This window comes from Salvelinus fontinalis, chromosome 36 (assembly GCF_029448725.1).
Source record: "Salvelinus fontinalis isolate EN_2023a chromosome 36, ASM2944872v1, whole genome shotgun sequence".
NCBI classification, from domain to species: domain Eukaryota; kingdom Metazoa; phylum Chordata; class Actinopteri; order Salmoniformes; family Salmonidae; genus Salvelinus; species Salvelinus fontinalis.
The window spans coordinates 30,540,670-30,563,980 of record NC_074700.1 but is presented as its reverse complement, the minus strand read 5'-3'; the positions used below and the strand labels follow the sequence as shown (position 1 = coordinate 30,563,980).

At 42.3% G+C, this 23,311-nt stretch overlaps 1 protein-coding gene across 1 annotated transcript; it reads right to left on the bottom strand.

Moving 5' to 3' along the window:
• Positions 1 to 6,733: 6,733 nt before the first annotated feature.
• Positions 6,734 to 23,272, bottom strand: LOC129835772 (chorion transcription factor Cf2-like). Its single transcript, XM_055901554.1, has 2 exons — positions 21,855 to 23,272; positions 6,734 to 10,196 (listed from the first exon to the last, which is right to left on the bottom strand). Exons 1-2 carry the CDS (start codon positions 22,018 to 22,020, stop codon positions 9,382 to 9,384), a joined length of 981 nt encoding a protein of 326 aa, XP_055757529.1. The 5' UTR covers positions 22,021 to 23,272; the 3' UTR covers positions 6,734 to 9,381.
• Between the last annotated feature and the right edge of the window lie 39 nt (positions 23,273 to 23,311).

The window sequence follows — 23,311 nt, the reverse complement described above, 5'->3', positions numbered from 1 at the left end:
TTAACAGAAGATCTCTTTGTTTCTTGGGACCTAGAACAAGCATCTCTGTTTTGTCCGAGTTTAAAAGTAGAAAGTTTTCAGCCATCCACTTCCTTATGTCTGAAACACAGGCTTCTAGCGAGGGCAATTTTGGGGCTTCACCATGTTTCATTGAAATATACAGCTGTGTGTCATCCGCGTAGCAGTGAAAGTTAACATTATGTTTTCGAATAACATCCCCAAGAGGTAAAATATATAGTGAAAACAATAGTGGTCCTAAAACGGAACCTTGAGGAACACCAAAATGTACAGTTGATTTGTCAGAGGACAGACCATTCACAGAGACAAACTGATATCTTTCCGACAGGTAAGATCTAAACCAGGCCAGAACTTGTCCGTGTAGACCAATTTGGGTTTCCAGTCTCTCCAAAAGAATGTGGTGATCGATGGTGTCAAAGGCAGCACTAAGGTCTAGTAGCACGAGGACAGATGCAGAGCCTCGGTCTGACGCCATTAAAAGGTCATTTACCACCTTCACAAGTGCAGTCTCAGTGCTATGATGGGGTCTAAAACCAGACTGAAGCATTTCGTATACATTGTTTGTCTTCAGAAAGGCAGTGAGTTGCTGCGCAACAGCTTTTTGTAAAATTTTTGAGAGGAATGGAAGATTCGATATAGGCCGATAGTTTTTTATATTTTCCGGGTCAAGGTTTGGCTTTTTCAAGAGAGGCTTTATCACTGCCACTTTTAGTGAGTTTGGTACACATCCGGTGGATAGAGAGCTGTTTATTATGTTCAACATAGGAGGGCCAAGCACAGGAAGCAGCTCCTTCAGCAGTTTAGTAGGAATAGGATCCAGTATGCAGCTTGAAGGTTTAGAAGCCATGATTATTTTCATCATTGTGTCAAGAGATATAGTACTAAAACACTTAAGTGTCTCTCCCGATCCCAGGCCCTCGCAGAGCTGTGCAGATCCAGGACAGCTAAGCCCTGGAGGAATACGCAGATTCAAAGAGGAGTCCGTAATTTGCTTTCTAATGGTCATGATCTTTTCCTCAAAGAAGTTCATGAATTTATTACTGCTGAAGTGAAAGCCATCCTCTCTTGGGGAATGCTGCTTTTTAGTTAGCTTTGCAACAGTATCAAAAAGAAATTTTGGATTGTTCTTATTTTCCTCGATTAAGTTGGAAAAGTAGGATGATCGAGCAGCAGTGAGGGCTCTTCAGTACTGCACGGTACTGTCTTTCCAAGCTAGTCGGAAGACTTCCAGTTTTGTGTGGCGCCATTTCCGTTCCAATTTCCTGGAAGCTTGCTTCAAAGCTCGGGTATTTTCTGTATACCAGGGAGCTAGTTTCTTATGACAAATGTTTTTAGTTTTTAGGGGTGCAACTGCATCTAGGGTATTGCGCAAGGTTAAATTGAGTTCCTCAGTTAAGTGGTTAACTGATTTTTGTCCTCTGACGTCCTTGGGTAGGCAGAAGGAGTCTGGAAGGGCATCAAGGAATTTTTGTGTTGTCTGAGAATTTATAGCACGACTTTTGATGCTCCTTGGTTGGGGTCTGAGCAGATTATTTGTTGCGATTGCAAACGTAATAAAATGGTGGTCCGATAGTCCAGGATTATGTGGAAAAACATTAAGATCTACAACATTTATTCCATGGGACAAAACTAGGTCCAGAGTATGACTGTGGCAGTGAGTAGGTCCAGAGACATGTTGGACAAAACCCACTGAGTCGATGATGGCTCCGAAAGACTTTTGGAGTGGGTCTGTGGACTTCTCCATGTGAATATTAAAATCACCAAAATTAGAATATGATCTGCTATGACTACAAGGTCTGATAGGAATTCAGGAAACTCAGAGAGGAACGCTGTATATGGCCCAGGAGGCCTGTAAACAGTAGCTATAAAAAGTGATTGAGTAGGCTGCATAGATTTCATGACTAGAAGCTCAAAAGACGAAAACGCCATTTTTTTTTTTGTAAATTGAAATTTGCTATCGTAGATGTTAGCAACACCTCCGCCTTTGCGGGATGCACGGGGGATATGGTCACTAGTGTAACCAGGAGGTGAGGCCTCATTTAACACAGTAAATTCATCAGGCTTAAGCCATGTTTCAGTCAGGCCAATCACATCAAGATTATGATCAGTGATTAGTTCATTGACTATGACTGCCTTTGAAGTGAGGGATCTAACATTAAGTAACCCTATTTTGAGATGTGAGGTATCACGATCTCTTTCAATAATGGCAGGAATGGAGGAGGTCTTTATCCTAATAAGATTGCTAAGGCGAACACCGCCATGTTTAGTTTTGCCCAACCTAGGTCGAGGCACAGACACAGTCTCAATGGGTATGGCTGAGCTGACTACACTGACTGTGCTATTGGCAGACTCCACTAAGCTGGCAGGTTGGCTAACAGCCTGCTGCCTGGCCTGCACCCTATTTAATTGTGGGGCTAAAGGAGTTAGAGCCCTATCTATGTTGGTAGATAAGATGAGAGCACCCCTCCAGGTAGGATGGAGTCCGTCACTCCTTAGCAGGTCAGGCTTGGTCCTGTTTGTGGGTGAGTCCCAGAAAGAGGGCCAATTATCTACAAATTCTATCTTTTGGGAGGGGCAGAAAACAGTTTTCAACCAGCGATTGAGTGCTGAGACTCTGCTGTAGAGCTCGTCACTCCCCCTAACTGGGAGGGGGCCAGAGACAATTACTCGATGCCGACACATCTTTCTAGCTGATTTACACGCTGAAGCTATGTTGCACTTGGTGACCTCTGACTGTTTCATCCTAACATCGTTGGTGCCGACGTGGATAACAATATCTCTATACTCTCTACACTCGCCAGATTTAGCTTTAGCCAGCACCATCTTAAGATTAGCCTTAACGTCGGTAGCCCTGCCCCCTGGTAAACAGTGTATGATCGCTGGGTGATTCGTTTTAAGTCTAATACTGCGGGTAATGGAGTCGCCAATGACTAGGGTTTTCAATTTGTCAGAGCTAACGGTGGGAGCCTTCGGCGTCTCAGACCCCGTAACGGGAGGAGTAGAGACAAGAGAAGACTCAGACTCAGACTCCGACTCGCTACATAATGGGGAAAACCGGTTGAAAGTTTCTGTCGGCTGAATGAGCGACACCGGTTGAGCATTCCAACAGCATTTCCCTCCAGAAGCCATGAGAAAGTTGTTCGGCTGCGGGGACTGTGCGGGGGGATTTATACTAACGTTACTATCTGTACTTACTGGTGGCACAGACGCTGTTTCTTCCTTTCCTACACTGAAATTACCCTTGCCTAACGATTGCGTCTGAAGCTGGGCTTGCAGCACAGCTATTTTCGCCGTAAGGCGATCGTTCTCCTGTATATTATGAGTACAGCGACTGCAATTAGAAGACATCATGTTAATGTTACTACTTAGCTTCGGCTGTTGAAGGTGCTGACGAACCATGTCCAGATAAAGCGTCCGGAGTGAAAAAGTTGAATGAGGGAAAAAAGTTGCGATGGAAAAACTAAAAATATAAACGGTAATTAAAAACAGAAACAAAACAAAAAACGTAAAGTTGTCAGCTAGCAAAGTAAAGTAAAGTTGGCAGCAAAACGCACAGCAACAAAACGCACAGCAACACGTCTGCAGATTCAACAGAGTCAACTCAGTTCAACTGAGTATCCTGACAGTTCATCTGTTAGTGTTCTACATATCTGCACATCAAATTCAGGAACGTAAACGCCTGCTCCTGTACGCCCACTATCGGGTCCTTGGATCCATCTGTGAAAGGCGGTAAAAATGCATAAAAACTTCTACCAACGTAATTATCAACCAGTTTCCCTTTATCACTGACTTCTGGCCAATCTTTCCTTTTCTCTACCAAGGTTTGATCAACAACAGGATCTGGGATAAAGATAATGGTGGCGCAAGGCCATGGGGTGTTAATCATTTACATAGAAAGGAGTGACTATGTATGTTATGCAAGAGGGGAAATGTATAAAAGCTGAGTACTGAGACTGGAGAGATCAGTTCTTCCATGGAATTGCTCGGCTTCTGTTACTTTTGTAATAAAGTCTAATTGAATTTACAAGTTCCGGGTTCATGAGAAATATTTGATTCAATATTTCCACAACACTGTCCAACCAAAAACTACTGCCTTGTTTACTAGTATATCCACAACAGGCATCTAGAACAGTAGCAGTGGGATGCTCAACCTCTCAGCCTTTCGGCCTAACCCAATAAGTGAATGACAATTTTTTATGCCATATATCCAAAGGCATCTCACCTGCCTCTACTAGTATGGCACTTACATATGTTGATTTAAATGCACATATCTTTAAAGCTATATACTGGATTCTGTCCAGCCACTGGAGCCAAGTCTTCGCCCCTGTTCCATAAACTATACAACCGTAATCAATTGATGTCCTGATCAGAGCTCTATAAATATCCAATAAAGATTGTCTGTCAGCACCCAATTCATAACCAGAGACCGAACGCATAAGATTCACCACCTTCTTACACCATGTTTCAACATTTTATGACATTATATTTTCATGTATGTAGCTCATTGAACCATAGAACCAAATATTTGTAGTTAGAAACCTTCCCAATAAGCGGTCCATACAAAAACAACTGTATATTATCAACAACTTTCTTCTTCAAGAAGAAGAATATACAACAAGACATCGCCACTGACAATTTCAATCCACAGTCAATCCACCATCCCGTGTTCTACTCAAAGAAGTGTAGAAAACTCCTTGGTTCTAGAACAGATGTTGACGAAGAGGAGGATTACTGTGCAAGGCAGCCTACAGACCAGTAGTAGAGTAGAACGATGACCACATGTAGACAAACAGTGGTTATCATAAGAATAGGAGGATCTGGGAGAATCAATTATTAATCAGGAATCGAATCTATATGAGATGAAATCAACATCATGAATGAGCAGCATAAGGTTATGGGAAATACTCTCAGATAAAACGCAAGGCGATTTCTTGAAAGCATATTTAAAAAATATCAATATTTTTATATAATCAGGCGTTTTACTACAAGGTCCAGAACATTAATAATGGAATAGATAACTACACGAGGGGAAACAGTTCCAGCAAGTAATAGGCGGATCTAGGATTAATTATTTTTTTGTTTCCCTGATGTGTTAGATACCGACTCCTCCCTGTGGCTAAATATGGAAGTCAGGATCGCAACAAATTCCTCTCTTCCAGCCATGCTTTTCTCCAAAGCAGAGTGCCCAAACAAACTGACAGGCAATAACTTTGTTTTAATAAATTCTGTAAGAATTCTAACCCAGATTAACAAGTGGTCCTTTGTAGTTTATTTGGTAGAGCATGGCGTTTGTAATTCATGCACGATTGTTGAAGTTGCTTTGGATAAAATCATGTGCTAAATGGCATATATATATTATTCTATTATTAAACATGTTTATGAGGTGAGCTTTTTTTCCAAATTCATTTAACCTTTATTTTATCAGGGAGTCATACTGAGACCAAGGTCTCTTTTACAGATGAGCCCTGAATGACAGAAAATACAGAAAATACACAGATCAAAATAAAAATACAAAATACAAAATGCAGAAAGAACAACACGGCCATAAAAAAACAAAAACACCTACAATACCTCTGATAAGGTATGTTGAATATGTATGCACTCCAATATGTTTCAATTGTCCTTCTGTTCCACCTTGGTCTGATAAGGTATGTTGAATATGTATGCACTCCAATATGTTTCAATTGTCCTTCTGTTCCACCTTGGTCTGATAAGGTATGTTGAATACCTCTGTATGCACTCCAATATGTTTCAATTGTCCTTCTGTTCCACCTTGCTATGATAAGGTGTATGTTGAATGGAGGGAGAAGTGGCTGGTAACAATTTAAGACGTATTCATAGAGAAGCAATTTGCATAATATAACCAGTTAAAGAACACATTTGAACTCCCTAATTTAAAATATTATGCTATTTACAAGTCAGACACTATCTGAAAAGGAAAATTCCAAACTTTGAAAACCTCCCTGTACAAAATACATTTTATGACCGGTTACAGCACCCTCCCAACTCGAAATACCTCGCCTCCCAGTTTGTATAATGAAGTATGACCTGTTACAGATGGTGGATAAATGAAGATCAAGTAGTTCACCGTTGAAAAAAGAAAAAGATGCTGTTTCGGTCTACTTAACCGGCTGGGTCTCCCATAGACGCCAATGCAATAGCAGCTGGGTCTAGTCGACTTAGTTCATTGTCTTTCATTGAACCAGAAAATTAAAAAAAAACAGAGAGTGGGGTGTCTCACTTCCTCTTTCGTCTCTGACCTAATCTCCCAGTTTGTATTCCAACTATCCAGAGGCCTCTACTAGTCATCTCAAGGAGACCTGGGGTGAAGAGTTGAATATTGAGATCGTTGGATGACTGTGTAGATATTCACCCTTGTTCCATCAATGCCACAAGATATCAATTGATACCAATACAAGGTCATGCACAGACTTCATTACTAAACTGCATAGAATTTACCTCCAGGTTGACGGGTGTAAAACCTCAAAGTGCTTTATTGACTCGTTTGTTTTGGCTCCGCGCCCTACTAAATCACTTCTGTGTGAACTTTTTTGACTGGTATTCAATGGTGTATGAGAGGGCCATTGAACCTGACCCAGAACTTGCTCTCTTTGGCTGCTCAGAGTCTGCTCTTAAGTAATCTTATCAGGAACACCTTTCTAATATTTCTTTGCACCCCCCCCCCCCCCCCCCCCCCCCCCCCCCCCCCCACTCGTTTGCCATCAGAATACAGGGATGCTGTCCCATGCTGACTCCAATTCTTTCCACAGTTGTGTCAAGTTGGCTGGATGTCCTTTGGGTGGTGGACCATTCTTGATACAAACGGGAAACTGTTTGCGCGTGAAAAACCCATCGGTGTTGCAGTTCTTGACACAAACCGGTGCGCCTGGTACCTACTACCATACCTCGTTCAAAGGCACTTAAATCTTTTGTCTTGCCCATTCACCCTCTTTTGTCTTGCCCATTCACCCTTTGAATGGCACACATATACAATCCATGTCTAAAGGCTTAAAAATCCTTCTTTAACCCGTCTCCTCTCCTTCATCGACACTGATTGAAATGGATTTAACAAGTGACATCAATAAGGGATCAAAGCTTTTACCTGGATTCACCTGGTCAGTCTATGTCATGGAAACAGCAGGTGTTCTTAATGTTTTGTACACTGTGTTTTATTGTTGTATTGAACTGTAAAATAACATAAAAATATTGATAATTTTAAAACGAGGAAAGATAAGAAGACATTGTAACACAGGTATCCCTGACAACGGGTATCCCTGACAACGGCTTGGGACAGAAGTGACAGTGAGCACTTACTACACAGTGACAACAGCTTTGGTAAAGCGTTTGAATCCTCCCCAAGGTATTGCTAGAAGAGACTCACGTTTATGGGATTGTTTAGTAAGGTCAGATATGTCGAAGAAACAAGTTTTTATTATTCCGGATGGTAATTTCCCTTGTCACAACTGTGTCCACTGTTACGCCGTGATCAGAGGGAACTCCCCATTCAGGTGGGAGGATAAAGGTTTGAGGTAGAATAACATGTAACATGAAATATGTTGTTATATCTCCGTAAGTGTTCCTGTAACTTTTATTATGTGGGTAAGACCAAACATGAACTTAAGACGAGGATATCTGAGCATAAAGAGCTCCATTCAGAACCATGAGGAAAGAAATCACCTGTCGCCAGGCATTTCAACAGCCATGATCATGAACTAAGTGGCTTAGGTTATATGGGCATTGGATAGGTGAAGGCGACACCTAGGGGTTGAGAGGCATTACTTCTCCAAAGAGAGACAGTTTGGATAGATCACTTGGTCACTTTTGCCCCAGCAAGACCTTTTGCCCCAGCAGACCTCAAATGAGGAATGTTCTTTTATTTTTTTTAATAGTAGGTTCTAGATAGGCCAGACATTCAGGTAATGACTTCAAAATGACAGGTAATGACATCATAGTGACAGGAAATGACAGCATAGTGACAGGAAATGACATCAGTGACAGGTAATGACATCATAGTGACAGGTAATGACATCATAGTGACATCATAAAGCATTTGCATTGTGAGTCTGTCTTTATGTGATTGTCATGGTTTCCCCCACAGCTCCCTCTGCTGGGATCTCGCTGGGACAATACCGATTGGAAATTTAGAATTACGCACGCCTGCGTCGTATAGTCGTTGTAACATTGATTGCCATCGACTTGGACGCTGAAGAAAGGCCTCATAACCGAAACGTTCATGCGCCACATAAAAAAAAAAGTCCATTTAAGTTTATTTACCGTAGTGCTGTCCTATCTCTGTTCTTTGAATTATATACACGAGGATCCAGTGTCCGATTTAAGATTCTTATAAGGTCGAGCACGCCGTTTATCTTTTCACAGGAGGCACTATATCTCAGAATGCTTTTATCATTAGATTGAAAAGAATGTTATTGAATTGGGTCTGGAAAAACACTTTTGAAAAGATTCAAACAATATCAGGAATGAGCAGCATTAAGACAATTGATGAGAAATACTGCTGAACAGATGGGAGATTCAGTCATTTCTGGAAAGTACACGTTTTCTTTAATCCCTTACTTTACCAGGTAAGTTGACTGAGAACGCATTGTCATTTACAGCAACGACCTGGGGAATAGTTACAGGGGAGAGGAGATGAATGAGCCAATTGGAAGCTGTGGAGGATTGGGTGGCCATGATGGTATGAGGGCCAGAGTGGGAATACAGTCAGGACACCAGGGTTAACACCCCTACTCCTACAATAAGTCCCATGGGATCGTTAGTGACCACAGACAGTCAGGACACCCGTTTAACGTCCCATCCGAAAGACGGCACCATAGATGGGGCAATGTCCCCAATCACTGCCCTGGGGCATTGGGATATTTTTTTAGACCAGAGGAAAGGGTGCCTCTTACTGGCCCTCCATCATCACTTCCTGCAGCATCTGGTCTCCCATCAAGGGACTGACCAGGACCAACCCTGCTTAGCTTCAGAAGCAAGCCAGCAGTGGGATGCAGGGTGCACTTTGTTTTAATGTCTAAATAACATCAGTCTGACCATTCTCTCATCCCCTGGGAGACATTCTAAATAAAAGGACCAGGAATTCCTGTTTCTAATAACGTGAAAACATCAACAGACTGAACAGCAGACCGGCGAGCTTCCTACAATACTGTGTTATGTTTAATCATTACATCATCATTCGAATCAAATCAAACTTTATTTACATAGAATGTTGAAAGACATAACTTGATCACGCCTCTATTTATCTGAAACCCAAAGCATGAAATGATCCAGAGTTGATTTGTTTTCCTACGAGTGTTGTCCAAATCCTGCCTGTTATTTCCATCTTCTGACAAGAGATCTTTGTCCTCATTAGTTTCCATCCTGTTTTCTTTCTTTGTGGACGTTGTTCACGTGCTTCAGCAGATGAGCCTTACGAATGAACGTTCTACCGCAGACGGAGCAGCCATGTGGTTTCTCTCCTGTGTGAGTCAGTATATGCCTCCTTAGGTCCCCCTTTTGACTAAAGCTTTTACAGCAAAAATTACAGCTAAATGGTTTCTCTCCTGTGTGAGTCAGGATATGCCTTCTTAGGTCCCCCTTTTGAATAAAGCTCTTACCACAGTCACCACAGCTAAAAGGTTTCTCTCCTGTGTGAATCCTCATGTGCATGGACAGATGTCCTTTTTGTTTGAAGTTCTTGCCACAAAAGGGGCAGGTGCAGAGTTCCCCCATTGGTGGGTTCAGATCCAATGGTGGGCTGCTGTCAAGTCCTACTGGGTTTCTGCTTACAGCTGAGCTGCGGCTGTAGGCATTGTTCTGATTATCTGGAGGGTCACAGGGAATTTTTGAACCCTTTAGGTGGGTCACAATTCCAAAGGGTGTGAGATCCACTGGTTTAGAGTCTCTCTCTCGGTTCTCCACAGTCTGGGTTTGGGGAAGAGTCAAGGACCAATGTGGGTCCTGATCACATTCACGTTTCACACAGGGAGGAGTGAATATGGAGTTTTCAGTATCAAAGAGCCCTTGAAGCTGCTCTTCCTCCTGACTGGTCCTGAGATCCTCCTGTTCCTCTTTAATCTGTATGGTCTCTGGGTCCTCCTGCCCCAGACTGGGGCTCCACTCCTGCTCACAGTGCTGCTGCTCGGGGGGAACCTCCTCTTCAGAGACAGAGAGCTGCAGGGACTCTGGAGGGAAGGAGAGGAGGAGCAGAGGTCATCGATAAAGCCTTTAGACATCATTGTTGGGGGTCAATTCGAATTTAAAATCAATGATTGAAAGACTAGAACGATTTTTCAATTACTTCCTGATAATAAGAAGAGAAGAAGCCATTTTGTTCAGTCGTATTTTTGAATTGTTAGTCATCGTGAGTCACACTTCCTATGACACTGTATTGGTTTAATAACGTGTGTTATTGTGGGTTTATAACCTGCTGTGTCCAGTCTGTTGGTGACTTGAATATCCTGTTGTATAATGGTAAAATGATTGTGGCATGGCTCTGTATTACGGTGGATAATATCCTGTTGTATAATGGTAAAATTATTGTGGCATGGCTCTGCATTACGGTGGATAATATCCTGTTGTATAATGGTAATATGATTGTGTCATGGCTCTGCATTACGGTGGATAATATCCTGTTGTATAATGGTAAAATGATTGTGGCATGGCTCTGCATTACGGTGGATAATACCCAGTTGTATAATAGTAAAATGATTGTGTCATGGCTGTCACGTTCCTGACCTGTTTTCCTTTGTTTTGTATTCATTTTAGTTGGTCAGGGCGTGAGTTGGGTGGGTTTGTCTATGTTTGTATTTCTATGTGGGGTTTTGTGTTCGGCCTGGTATGATTCTCAATTAGAGACAGGTGTGTATTGTTTGTCTCTAATTGAGAGTCATACAAAGGCAGCCAGGGTTTCACTGGTGTTTTGTGGGTGTTTGTTCCTGTGTCAGTGTTTGGGCCACACAGGACGGTTGAAGGTTTGTTAGTTTGTTGTTTTGTAGTTTGTAGTGTCTTGTTTGCTGTTCTTCATTAAAAGATGGCTTATTTCCCTCAATCCGCATCTTGGTCCTATCCATGCTCCTTCTCGTCTAAGGGGGAGAACAACATTGACTGCCTTTACAATGGCTCTGTATTACGGTGGATAATATCCTGTTGTATAATGGTAAAATGATTGTGGCATGGCTCTGCATTACGGTGGATAATACCCAGTTGTATAATAGTAAAATTATTGTGGCATGGCTCTGCATTACGGTGGATAATATCCTGTTGTATAATGGTAAAATGATTGTGGCATGGCTCTGCATTACGGTGGATAATATCCTGTTGTATAATGGTAAAATGATTGTGGCATGGCTCTGCATTACGGTGGATAATATCCTGTTGTATAATGGTAAAATGATTGTGGCATGGCTCTGCATTACGGTGGATAATACCCAGTTGTATAATAGTAAAATGATTGGGGCATGGCTCTGCATTAGGGTGGATAATATCCTGTTGTATAATAGTAAAATGATTGTGGCATGGCTCTGTATTAGGGTGGATAATATCCTGTTGTATAATAGTAAAATGATTGTGGCATGGCTCTGTATTACGGTGGATAATATCCTGTTGTATAATAGTAAAATGATTGTGGCATGGCTCTGTATTACGATGGATAATATCCTGTTGTGCTGGAGCTAGAGCACCTGCCTGTATTTTATTTAAATGTAACCTTTATTTATTTAGTCATTTTATTTAACTAGGCAAGTCAGTTAAGAAGAAATTCGTATTTACAATGACAGCCTACCAAAACGCAAAAGGCCTCCTGTGGGGAAAGGGGCTGGGATTAAAAATAATTAAATATAAATATAGTACAAAACACACATCACGACAAGAGAGAAAACTCAACACTACATAAAGAGAGACCTAAAGAAACAACACAACATGGTAGCAACACAACATGACAACAACACAACATGGTAGCAACACAACATGACAACAACACAACATGGTAGCAACACAACATGACAACAACAAGGTAGCAACACAACATGACAACAACACGGTAGCAACACAACATGACAACAACATGGTAGCAACACAACATGACAACAACATGGTAGCAACACAACATGGCAACAACATGGTAGCAACACAACATGACAACAACACGGTAGCAACACAACATGACAACAACACGGTAGCAACACAACATGACAACAACATGGTAGCAACACAACATGACAACAACATGGTAGCAACACAACATGGCAACAACATGGTAGCAACACTACATGACAACAACATGGTAGCAACACAACATGACAACAACACGGTAGCAACACAACATGACAACAACATGGTAGCAACACAACATGGCAACAACATGGTAGCAACACAACATGACAACAACACGGTAGCAACACAACATGACAACAACATGGTAGCAACACAACATGACAACAACATGGTAGCAACACAACATGACAACAACATGGTAACAACACAACATGACAACAACATGGTAGCAACACAACATGACAACAACATGGTAGCAACACAACATGACAACAACATGGTAGCAACACAACATGACAACAACATGGTAGCAACACAACATGACATGACAACAACATGGTAGCAACACAACATGACATGACAACAACATGGTAGCAACACAAAACTTGGTACAAACATTATTGGGCAAAGACAACAGCAAGAAGGTAGAGACAACAATACATTACACAAAGCAGCCACAACTGCCGGTAAGAGTGTCCATGATTGAGTCTTCGAATGAGATAAAACTGTCCAGTTTGAGTGTTTGTTGCAGCTCGTTCCAGTCGCTAGCTGCTATGAACTGAAAAGAGCAGCGACCCAGGGATGTGTCTGCTTTGGGGACCTTTAAAAGAATGTGACTGGCAGAATGGGTGTTGTATGTGGAGGATCAGAGCTGCAGTAGATATCTGTACAACCAAGGGTAAACAATAAAATCAGAGACTCCAGACAGTAATACTACGTTGTCCCTGCACTGTTTTCACTTTGGATATTGATATTCGTATTTCCCTCGACAATACCTCTTCGACGGAAGGTCCTACGATGATGAAAGTGATGTGTAGAATCAGATGACGGTAGAGACCAAGCTACACCGTTTGCTTTCGCCGTTCAATTCTGTTTTCATAAAGTTACTTTATATTGGTTTCAAATGGGGAAATGCTTGTGCTCACTGCTAAGGGACCGTCTTAAAAGTACTATCTGAAGAACCTGGTGTTTACAGAAGAAAATATTTTTTCTCAATTGAATGAGCTTGAGATCTTAAACCAATTTGATGGTTGTTTTTTCCACAACAATTACAATATGATAATTTTTTTATGGATTTAATGTAAAAATACAATGGCAAAAAACATGACTACAGGAAAAAGAGGACCGAGCACGCCCCCATTCCCATCAACGGGGCTGCAATTGAGCAGGTTGAGAGCTTCAAGTTCTTTGGTATTCACATCACCAATGAACTATCATGGTCCAAACACACCAAGACAGTCTTGAAGAGGGCAAGCCAACGGCTACTCCCCCTCAGGAGACTGAAACGATTTGACATGGGTCCTCAGATCCTCAAAAAGTTATACAGCTGCACCATTGAGCGCATCCTGACTGGTTGCATCGCCGCCTGGTACGGCAACTGCTCGGCCTCCAATCGCACTAAAGAGGGTAGTTCGTACGGCCCAGTACATCACTGGGGCCGAGCTTCCTCCCATCCAGGACCTCTATACCAGGCGTTGACACCCTAGTCATAGACTGTTCTCTCTACTACCGCACGGCAAGCGGTACCGGAGCACCAAGTCGAAGTCCAAAAGGTTTCTTAATGGCTTCTACCCCCAAGCTATAAGACTCCTGAATAGCTAATCAAATGGCTACTCGGGCTATTTGCATTGACCTCCATAACAGTATGCCAGTGGAAGGGAGGACAGTATCAGGTGACCCAACAGGGCTTTGTGACTACTATGATTTCACATTGTGGCCAATTGAATTGCAGAAATTCTGTGACCAATTTTTCTGAAATTCGGATTGAAGTAATAAATAATAAGGAATTCCCCTCGAGCACGGCCACTAATGGGGGAAAACAAACATTATTTCCCATTGACCCCCAGTGACAATTAGATTGTTTGTAATACAGAAACAAAACATGGCGAAAAGCTGCTGTGTTGTTTAATGTACAGTACACATAATCATGTCAAAAATCCCAACCTAATGCTACTGCGCACGTGAGAAAAGCACTGTGGCTTCAGGCTATTCTGCGTGAGAGAGTGGGAAATTGTGGGGAGCCAAGTAGGCTACACAAGTAGGCTACACAAGTATGACTACACATAGCTAGCTATGTATGTGGAAAACATTTCATCACAGGTAAGACATTTAACTTGTTGAGTATAGACCGTCTGTAACGACATTCACTACTTGTAGCTGTATACAGTAGTCCGTCTGTTTGTGTTGTTGGTCTTGGCCATCTAAATGTTCCGGGCGGTTGCTAGCTAGCACTCACTCTGCTGCTAGCACCGTCATGAAAAGGGGGCATGAGGGAAGCCCTACAATATTTCGTTTTTCTAAGTAGTGAGAACGCTCTGGAGCAATACTGAAAAGTATTTTTTTTAGACATGTTTAGACATATTTCTCTTAAAATGTAGTTTTGTAATTGACTTAAACAAGCATACAAGAACATTGTGTTTGAAAATGTTTTTTTTTGCTGTGAGACAACGGGGTAACCTAGGTAACCACAGGTTGTTTTCCCCAAAGGCGGGTGGGGCGCACCGCTCTATCTAATAGTGATTGGTCGTTCGCAAACGAGTCGGTTCTAAGAGCCGGCTCCTGTAGGTTAACGTTGGGAGCCGGCTCCTGTAGGTTAACGTTGGGAGCCGGCTCCTGTAGGTTAACGTTGGGAGCCGGCTCTTGTAGGTTAACGTTGGGAGCCGGCTCCTGTAGGTTAACGTTGGGAGCCGGCTCCTGTAGGTTAACGTTGGGAGCCGGCTCCTGTAGGTTAACGTTGGGAGCCGGCTCCTGTAGGTTAACGTTGGGAGCCGGCTCCTGTAGGTTAACGTTGGGAGCCGGCTCCTGTAGGTTAACGTTGGGAGCCGGCTCCTGTAGGTTAACGTTGGGAGCCGGCTCCTGTAGGTTAACGTTGGGAGCCGGCTCCTGTAGGTTAACGTTGGGAGCCGGCTCCTGTAGGTTAACGTTGGGAGCCGGCTCCTGTAGGTTAACGTTGGGAGCCGGCTCTTGAAGGTTAACGTTGGGAGCCGGCTCTTGAAGGTTAACGTTGGGAGCCGGCTCTTGTAGGTTAACGTTGGGAGCCGGCTCCTGTAGGTTAACGTTGGGACCCGGCTCCTGTAGGTTAACGTTGGGAGCCGGCTCCTGTAGGTTAACGTTGGGAGCCGGCTCCTGTAGGTTAACGTTGGGAGCCGGCTCCTGTAGGTTAACGTTGGGAGCCGGCTCCTGTAGGTTAACGTTGGGAGCCGGCTCTTGAAGGTTAACGTTGGGAGCCGGCTCTTGAAGGTTAACGTTGGGAGCCGGCTCTTGTAGGTTAACGTTGGGAGCCGGCTCTTGTAGGTTAACGTTGGGAGCCGGCTCTTGTAGGTTAACGTTGGGAGCCGGCTCTTGTAGGTTAACGTTGGGAGCCGGCAAGCAATATCAGAAGAGCCGAATCTATTTATAAAATAAATAAAAAAATAAGATATGAATAATCAAAAGATTTAAATTAATAGAATTAACAAATTAAAAGAACGAAAATTAAATAAATAATAATATAGGCCTAAATGCTCAAGCATTTATTCTGACTGTCTACTCAGACTAACAGCCTCACCTGTTGTTCCTGTCAATCAGACCCACAGTGTCAACCAATGAACCAAAGATGCGTGAGGGAGGTCCGAGCCAACACACTCACAGTCACACACTTAGCAGCTGAGGAGAGAGAGGAAGGACAGCTGTGAAAACAACAGCTGGAAAATGAGTCAGCAGCACAGTAGCATTTGGATGCATTTTAATAATGTAGACAATGTTAGAGCACAGTGTAGAATTTGCCAAAACAAAATCTCATATAAAGTCGGTTCTACGCACAACCAACACCGGCATATGCAAACTGTGCACCCAACTGTGAAGCTAGCTGTAGTGGAGCTTTGAGAAACTAGGGGGCCTGCTAGTGATGGTGGTGGAGCCAGCACCTCCACCCGTGGAGATGTATCCACTCAGTCAAGTAGGCCTACTCCACGACCCACAGCAACACAGTCTTCTATGGACCAGTTTATGCCAGAGTCTATGTCTGTAGCAAAACAAGGCCAAATTGATATTGCATTAGCTAAAATTATTGCCACCGATTTCCAGCCATTTTCGATCATGGAGGACAGAGGTTTTAAGAAATTATAGCAATAGTCTAAATCCAATGTACACATTACCAAGCAGGAAAACCCTTTCAAAGTCACTTATTTCACAACTGTACGAGAGCCCACAGGCTTCAGTGCGGGATAGAGTCCAAAAAGCTACTGCAGTTTGCCTTACCACTGACTGCTGGACATGAAGGGTAACCACGTCTTACATGTCGGTTACATGTCACTTCATTAAAGATTTGTAGATGTCTAGCTGTCTTCTGGACTGCTTTGAGTTCAGCAACAGACACACCTCAGAGAACTTGGCAGAGGAACTGTTGAGAGGGGCCAGAGAATGGCAAGTAGATGGAAAAGTGGTCTGTTGTGTTAGCGACAATGCAGCTAACATAACCAAAGCCATGAACATGTTAAAATGGACCCATCATCCATGTCTTGCTCACACAATCAACCTGATAGTAAGATATGCTCTGAAGGTGATGAAGCCCACTGTGGACAAAGTGAAAGCAGCTGTGGAATACTTCCACAGGAGCACAGTAGGTGCTGAAAAACTAAAGTCTACACAAAGCCAGATGGGGATGCCGTAGCTGAGGCCTAAACAAGACTGCACTACAAGGTGGAATTCAACATTTTATATGTTGAAGCGGTTTCTTGAGTCAAAGGATGCCATCATCTCTACCCTGGCCATTGTCAATGCAGCTGTTGATGCTCTGACCCAAGGGGAATGGGAGGTGGTGGAGGAGGTGTGCAGTCCTGGAACCCTTTGAGCAGGTCACTGTGGAGATCAGTGGAGAGAGGTACAGTAAGCAGTTATTACTACATCATTATTTAATCCATTATTATATATATATATGAGCAGTAGATGAGAATGTAGTATCAGTAGACAAAACATGAACCTGAACTAATAAGTTACTGTTCTCTCTTTTCAGCTATGTGACAGCCTCAAAAATGATACTTCTGTGTAAGGGTCTGCAGCCAGCCAGTAAGGGTCTGCAGCCAGAATCACAGCCAGCTGCCAGAGAGAAGCAAATGTAACCAGAGTTGATGGACACCCTATGTTCATCAACGGACAGAAGGTTCCACAGAATGGAATATAATCGCGTGCTATCAGAAACCGCTGCACTTGACCCCAGGTTTAAGAAGTTAGCCTTCACTGATGCCAGAGCGATTGATGAGGCTCTTCAAAGAATAACCTCAGCAGCAGGGAGGGACAGCCCCAGCAGTCAGCTGGCTCAGGGCAACAGGAAGAAGAGGGAGCAGATGGAGCAGAAGCACCAGCAGTAGTGCCACAAATGTCTTCTGTTTGGATGCTGTTGACGAGAGAGCAACTGGGGGTGCAGCGTGAAGGAATCCCTCAGCTGATGTCATAATGGAGGTCCGATCCTATTTGGAGGAGACCTAAGATCTGCAGATCCTCTGAGCTGGTGGAAGAACAAGGCCTCTGTCTACCCACGGCTTACTAAAGTCATGACAGAGAGACTCTGCATAGTGGACACATCCGTTCCCTCTGGGAAGGTCTTCTCGAAAAAGGAACAAATAATTACTGAGAGAAGAAACCTCATCAGCCCCTCGAAAATGAGGCAGCTTGCATTTCTGAATGCAAATCTCTCATAAAAGCAAAACATGGTCAGCATTGCTGTGTGCTGCTGGTTATAACATGGTAATAAAGAAGAGAGAGAAAAGAGGGACCAGTTTAATGTTTTAACTGGGATGTTGCAATTTTGCACATTGTTATTTATTTTTCTTTGATAAGGTGCAATAATCTATTACGCTGTTCAGATTGTATCTGTTTTGAATGGTTAGATTTATATGCACTTTTTCATAACAAACCAAATGCATTTTTAAATACATTGTGGTTAAGGTAGAGTATCATTTAATAATTTAATTAGAATTGTTTTAACACCATTCATAGTCAAACTATCGCAAACTGTTTGACTTGAAATACAAAATATATATATATTTTTTTTAAAGAGCCGTTTGGGAGCCAAAAGAGCCGGCTCACTGAAAAGAGTCAGAATTCCCATCACTACTATCTACTACGGACTGGGACTATCCACCTAATTTTGGAACGCTTTTTAAAAAAATACGGAAGACGAACGTGGAAAACTATGGACACAACTTCCTGTGTGCTCACACCGTATCATAATTCATATGCGCGCCACTAGAAATCCCTGCATTAGCATGTTTCTGTTAGCTGATACATCGTGACAAAATACACCATGTATTACTGTCCTGCTAATGTGCCTGGACCTTGTAGACTAAACTGCAGAGTAAACACATAACTGATTCAAATGGTTGCCCCAATCAGGCAGGCTAGATGCAGTTATTTCAAAATGAATATGCATTCAAAACACCAGGCTTTTGAGCGGTTATTCAAATCACATAGGTGATTCACTTCAGTTAATCGCATTGTGTTGTTGTAACCAAGGGTAGGATACATTTCTTGTCGCTAAAAGATGTGAACAACAGGGCAGCTTTCGGAGCTGAATACCCACGGGGACTGAGTGTGGTCCTGCCCAACGCAGCCTCATGAGCACACAGTGTAGGCTACCTATGATTTCATTATCTGATTGTCCCCCCCCCCCCCATTGATTGGACATTTTCACTGAACTATTAAAGCTTAATATTGATGTTATGAATTATGGGCTAATATACTTAGCTTCTAACTTAGGCTATAGGCTACATCTTGAGCCTGTCTGTCTTAATTGTTCTGCCACAGCTACTCCTTTTAGATCCTGTCAGAGTCCCAGGAAAAAGACAGACCAAATAAAAATAAAGCTTGTTGGACACTTATTTCAACGTATTTTATTTAGCCTACTACCAGCCTATTGGAGGAGAGATCCGCGCTTAATGTAAACTAGGCTACAGCATTAACAGGTGTGGAGTTGGAAAGGAGAAGGCCATATTGTCCCTATCATAACGCCGGGCTACATCCCAACTAAAATAGACATTACACCGTATGAGTGGCCTGCTAAACTGTCAAGAATAGACGCCAAAGGATTCAAAATGGTTGCATAATCAGGCCAAGGCTGTTAGTTCGGCATGACACAAAACAGGTGTGAGTGGTTATTCAAATTAGCCCACATCACTGCAGTTTACAGCCTACGGACAATAATTGTGTATTCACTTGATAACAATAATTAATTCCTCATTGCACCGTGTTTGATTTAATCTGTCTTGTAGCCCAGGTCCTGGACTTTGACGGGCCGCCCCCAGGGGGTGAAGGTAGGAAACATCACCTCCACTCTGTTGATCCTCAACACTGGGGCCCCACAAGGGTGCGTGCTCAGTTCCCTCCTGTATTTCCTGTTCACCCATGACTGTGTGGCCATGCACGCCTCCAACTCAATCATCAAGTTTCCAGACGACACAACAGTAGAGGGCTTGATTACCAACAATGACGAGACAGCCTACAGGGAGGAGGTGAAGGCCCTGGGAGAGTGGTGCCAGGAAAATAACCTCTCCCTCAATGGCAACAAAACAAAGGAGATGATCATGGACTTCAAATAAATACTTATTTTCCACCATAATTTGCAAATAAAGGGATTAGATGCCACCCGTTAGATAAAATACGGAACGGTTCCGTATTTCACTGAAAGAAGACATTTTGTTTTCTATATGATAGTTTCCGGATTCGACCATATTAATGACCAAAGCCTCGTATTTCTGTGTGTTATTATGTTATAATTAAGTCTATGATTTGATAGAGCAGTCTGACTGAGCGGTGGTAGGCAGCAGCAGACTTGTACACATTCATTCAAACAGCACTTTCGTGCATTTGCCAGCAGCTCTTCGCTGTGCTTCAAGCATTGAGCTGTTTATGATTTCAAGCCTATCAACTCCCGAGATTAGGCTGGTGTAACCGATGTGAAATGGCTAGCTAGTTAGCGGGGTGCGCGCTAATAGCGTTTCGAACGTCACTCGCTCTGATGTCGCTCGCTTGGAGTAGTTGTTCCCCTTGCTCTGCGTGCGTAACGCTGCTTCGAGGGTGGCTGTTGTCGATGTGTTCCTGGGTCGAGCCCAGGTAGGAGCGAGGAGAGGGACTGAAGCTATACTGTTACACTGGCAATACTAAAGTGCCTATACATCCAACAGTCAAAGGTATATGAAATACAAATGTTATAGAGAGAAATAGTCCTATAATTCCTATAATAACTACAACCTAAAACTCCTTACCTGGGAATATTGAAGACTCATGTTAAAAGGAACCACCAGCTTTCATATGTTCTCATGTTCTGAGCAAGGAACTTAAACGTTAGCCATTTTACATGGCAAATATTGCACTTTTACTTTCTTCTCCAACACTTTGTTTTTGCATTATTTAAACCAAATTGAACATGTTTCATTATTTATTTGAGGCTAAATTGACTTTATTGATGTATTATATTAAGGTATTGTTGTAATTGTCATTATTACAAATAAAAAATAATAATTAATCGGCATCGTCTTTTTTTGGTCCTCCAATAATCGGTATTGGCGTTGAAAAATCATAATCGGTCGACCTCTAATATCTACCTACATTTCCTCATACTCCTGCACATAGCAACCCTGCACAGAGCCAATCGATCATTGCTCATTGTGTAGACCAATTTATTCCATGTGTTACTATTATGTTTCTATTCTGCATTGTTGAGAAGGGCCCGGAAGTAAGCATTTCACTGTTAGTCTACATCTGTTGTTTACAAAGCATGTGACAATTCAAATGAAATGTGAATCAATAGTGGAGCTTTGCGTTCCCGGGAAAGACAGAGAGCAGCCTGGAGGAACGCACTACAGATCTGCCATTTCACAATCTGGTTACTTATTTTACTTGCACGTTGACAGGTGAATATTTAGCCTACAACCCTAATATTTAGATAATGAATGGCCTAATATCTAATATTTTGCTTCTTACTTTGGTTACACATCACTAGTCTCTCTCGTCCAGCTGTTCCTGTGCGCAACAGGCTATAGGATACACAAAGCCTCTCCACAATAGGCCATTCCTCTTCTCGTGAAATCCCAGGAAAAGCTCTAGGACATTTATTTCTACATTTAAAAAAATACTAGGCCTAATAGCGTATTAGGGGAAAGAAAAAGCTTTCTCTTGCTAACTGCTGAATGTAAAACAGGCCTACAGCGTAGAAAACGCATGTTGGTGAAAGTTGAGGAGAGAAAGTGCATTGGTGTGATCACTTTCTGTGTGTTAGAGACCTCATGAATGATCGTGTGTGTGAACTCAACTTGGATCCGCGTTAATTAGCTATGATATCCTTCGCCACCGTTTCCTTACAACACAAGAAATATTGTTAGCTTCCTTCCAGCTAATTTCTTAGTTACACGATTGTATAACTAGTAAATTCGTTTTTTTAAATTGAGGGTGCATTATTTATTAAGTTCGACAATGAGGACGAAAAATAGCTTAGTTACTTAAAACGACGTTTCCGTTAACCTGAATCAAGAAAATTAACGGTGAAGTCTCTCCCGGACACGGTAGACTATTCCTCCTCGCCACTATATACTCACCTCTTCTACATAGTTTTATCTCCGATGTGATCCGAAGCAGTCTCCGTAGCCGATCATTCTCCTCCTGGTACTCCACTACCGTTTTCTCAACTTCTCCGAAAATCTCCATAGCAGCCGCCGTTAAGCGCTCATTTAAAAACACATGAAACAACTGTAGTTTAGACATTTTCAGTTGAGTAGTTTATTAAGCTCAGTCAATATGTCTTGACCCCACACAAGAAGTGTTGTGTTCAAATCTACTTCCGTGTTCTAGTCAAGGAATTTGAGAAAAATCCTTGGTTCTAGCGGGTAGAAAACTCGGAAACACACAACAGCGCCGCTAGCTGGATGGGGGTTTAAATTAGAACAATTGAATAGGATTTCGATGGTTTGCATTTATACAAAGTGCGCTTATTAGGCAGGGGTGGTAAAAGTAACCAATTGTCATACTTGAGTAAAAGTAAAGATACCTTAATAGAAAATGACTCAAGTAAAAGTGAAAGTCAGCCAGTAAAATACTACTTGAGTAAAAGTATAAAATTATTTGGTTTTAAATATACTTATTAAGTATCAAGCCTCATGAATGGTATCAAAAGTAAATGTAATTGATCAAATATACTTAAGTGGTAAAAGTAAAAGTATCAATCGTTTCAAATTCCTTATATTAAGCAAACCAGGCGGTATCGTAAAAAAAAAAAACAGATAGCCAGGAGCACACTCCAACACTCAGACATCATTTACAAATTAAGCATGTGTTTAGTGAGTCCACCAGATCAGAGGCAGTAGGGATGACCAGGGATGTTCTCTGTTTAGTGAGTCCACCAGATCAGAGGCAGGGGATGACCAGGGATGTTCTCTGTTTAGTGAGTCCACCAGATCAGAGGCAGTAGGGATGACCAGGTATGTTCTCTGTTTAGTGAGTCCTCCAGATCAGAGGCAGTAGGGATGACCAGGGATGTTCTCTGTTTAGTGAGTCCTCCAGATCAGAGGCAGTAGGGATGACCAGGGATGTTCTCTGTTTAGTGAGTCCTCCAGATCAGAGGCAGTAGGGATGACCAGGGATGTTCTCTGTTTAGTGAGTCCACCAGATCAGAGGCAGTAGGGATGACCAGGTATGTTCTCTGTTTAGTGAGTCCGCCAGATCAGAGGCAGGGGATGACCAGGAATGTTCTCTGTTAAGTGTGTGAATTAGACCATTTTCATGTCCTGATTAAGATTTCAAAATGTAACGAGTACTTTGGGTGTCAGGGAAAATGTATTAATACGTTTAAAAAAGTACATTATTTTCTTTAGGAATGTAGTGAAGTAAAAGTAAAAGTTGTCAAAAATAGAAATAGTAAAGTACAGATACCCCCAAAAACTACTTGAGTAGTACTTTCAAGTAATTTTACTTAAGTAATTTACACCACTGTTATTTGAAGTCCACTTTAAATCATTATTTCCCAAAAGATTCAAATGATATCATGAATGAGCAGCAT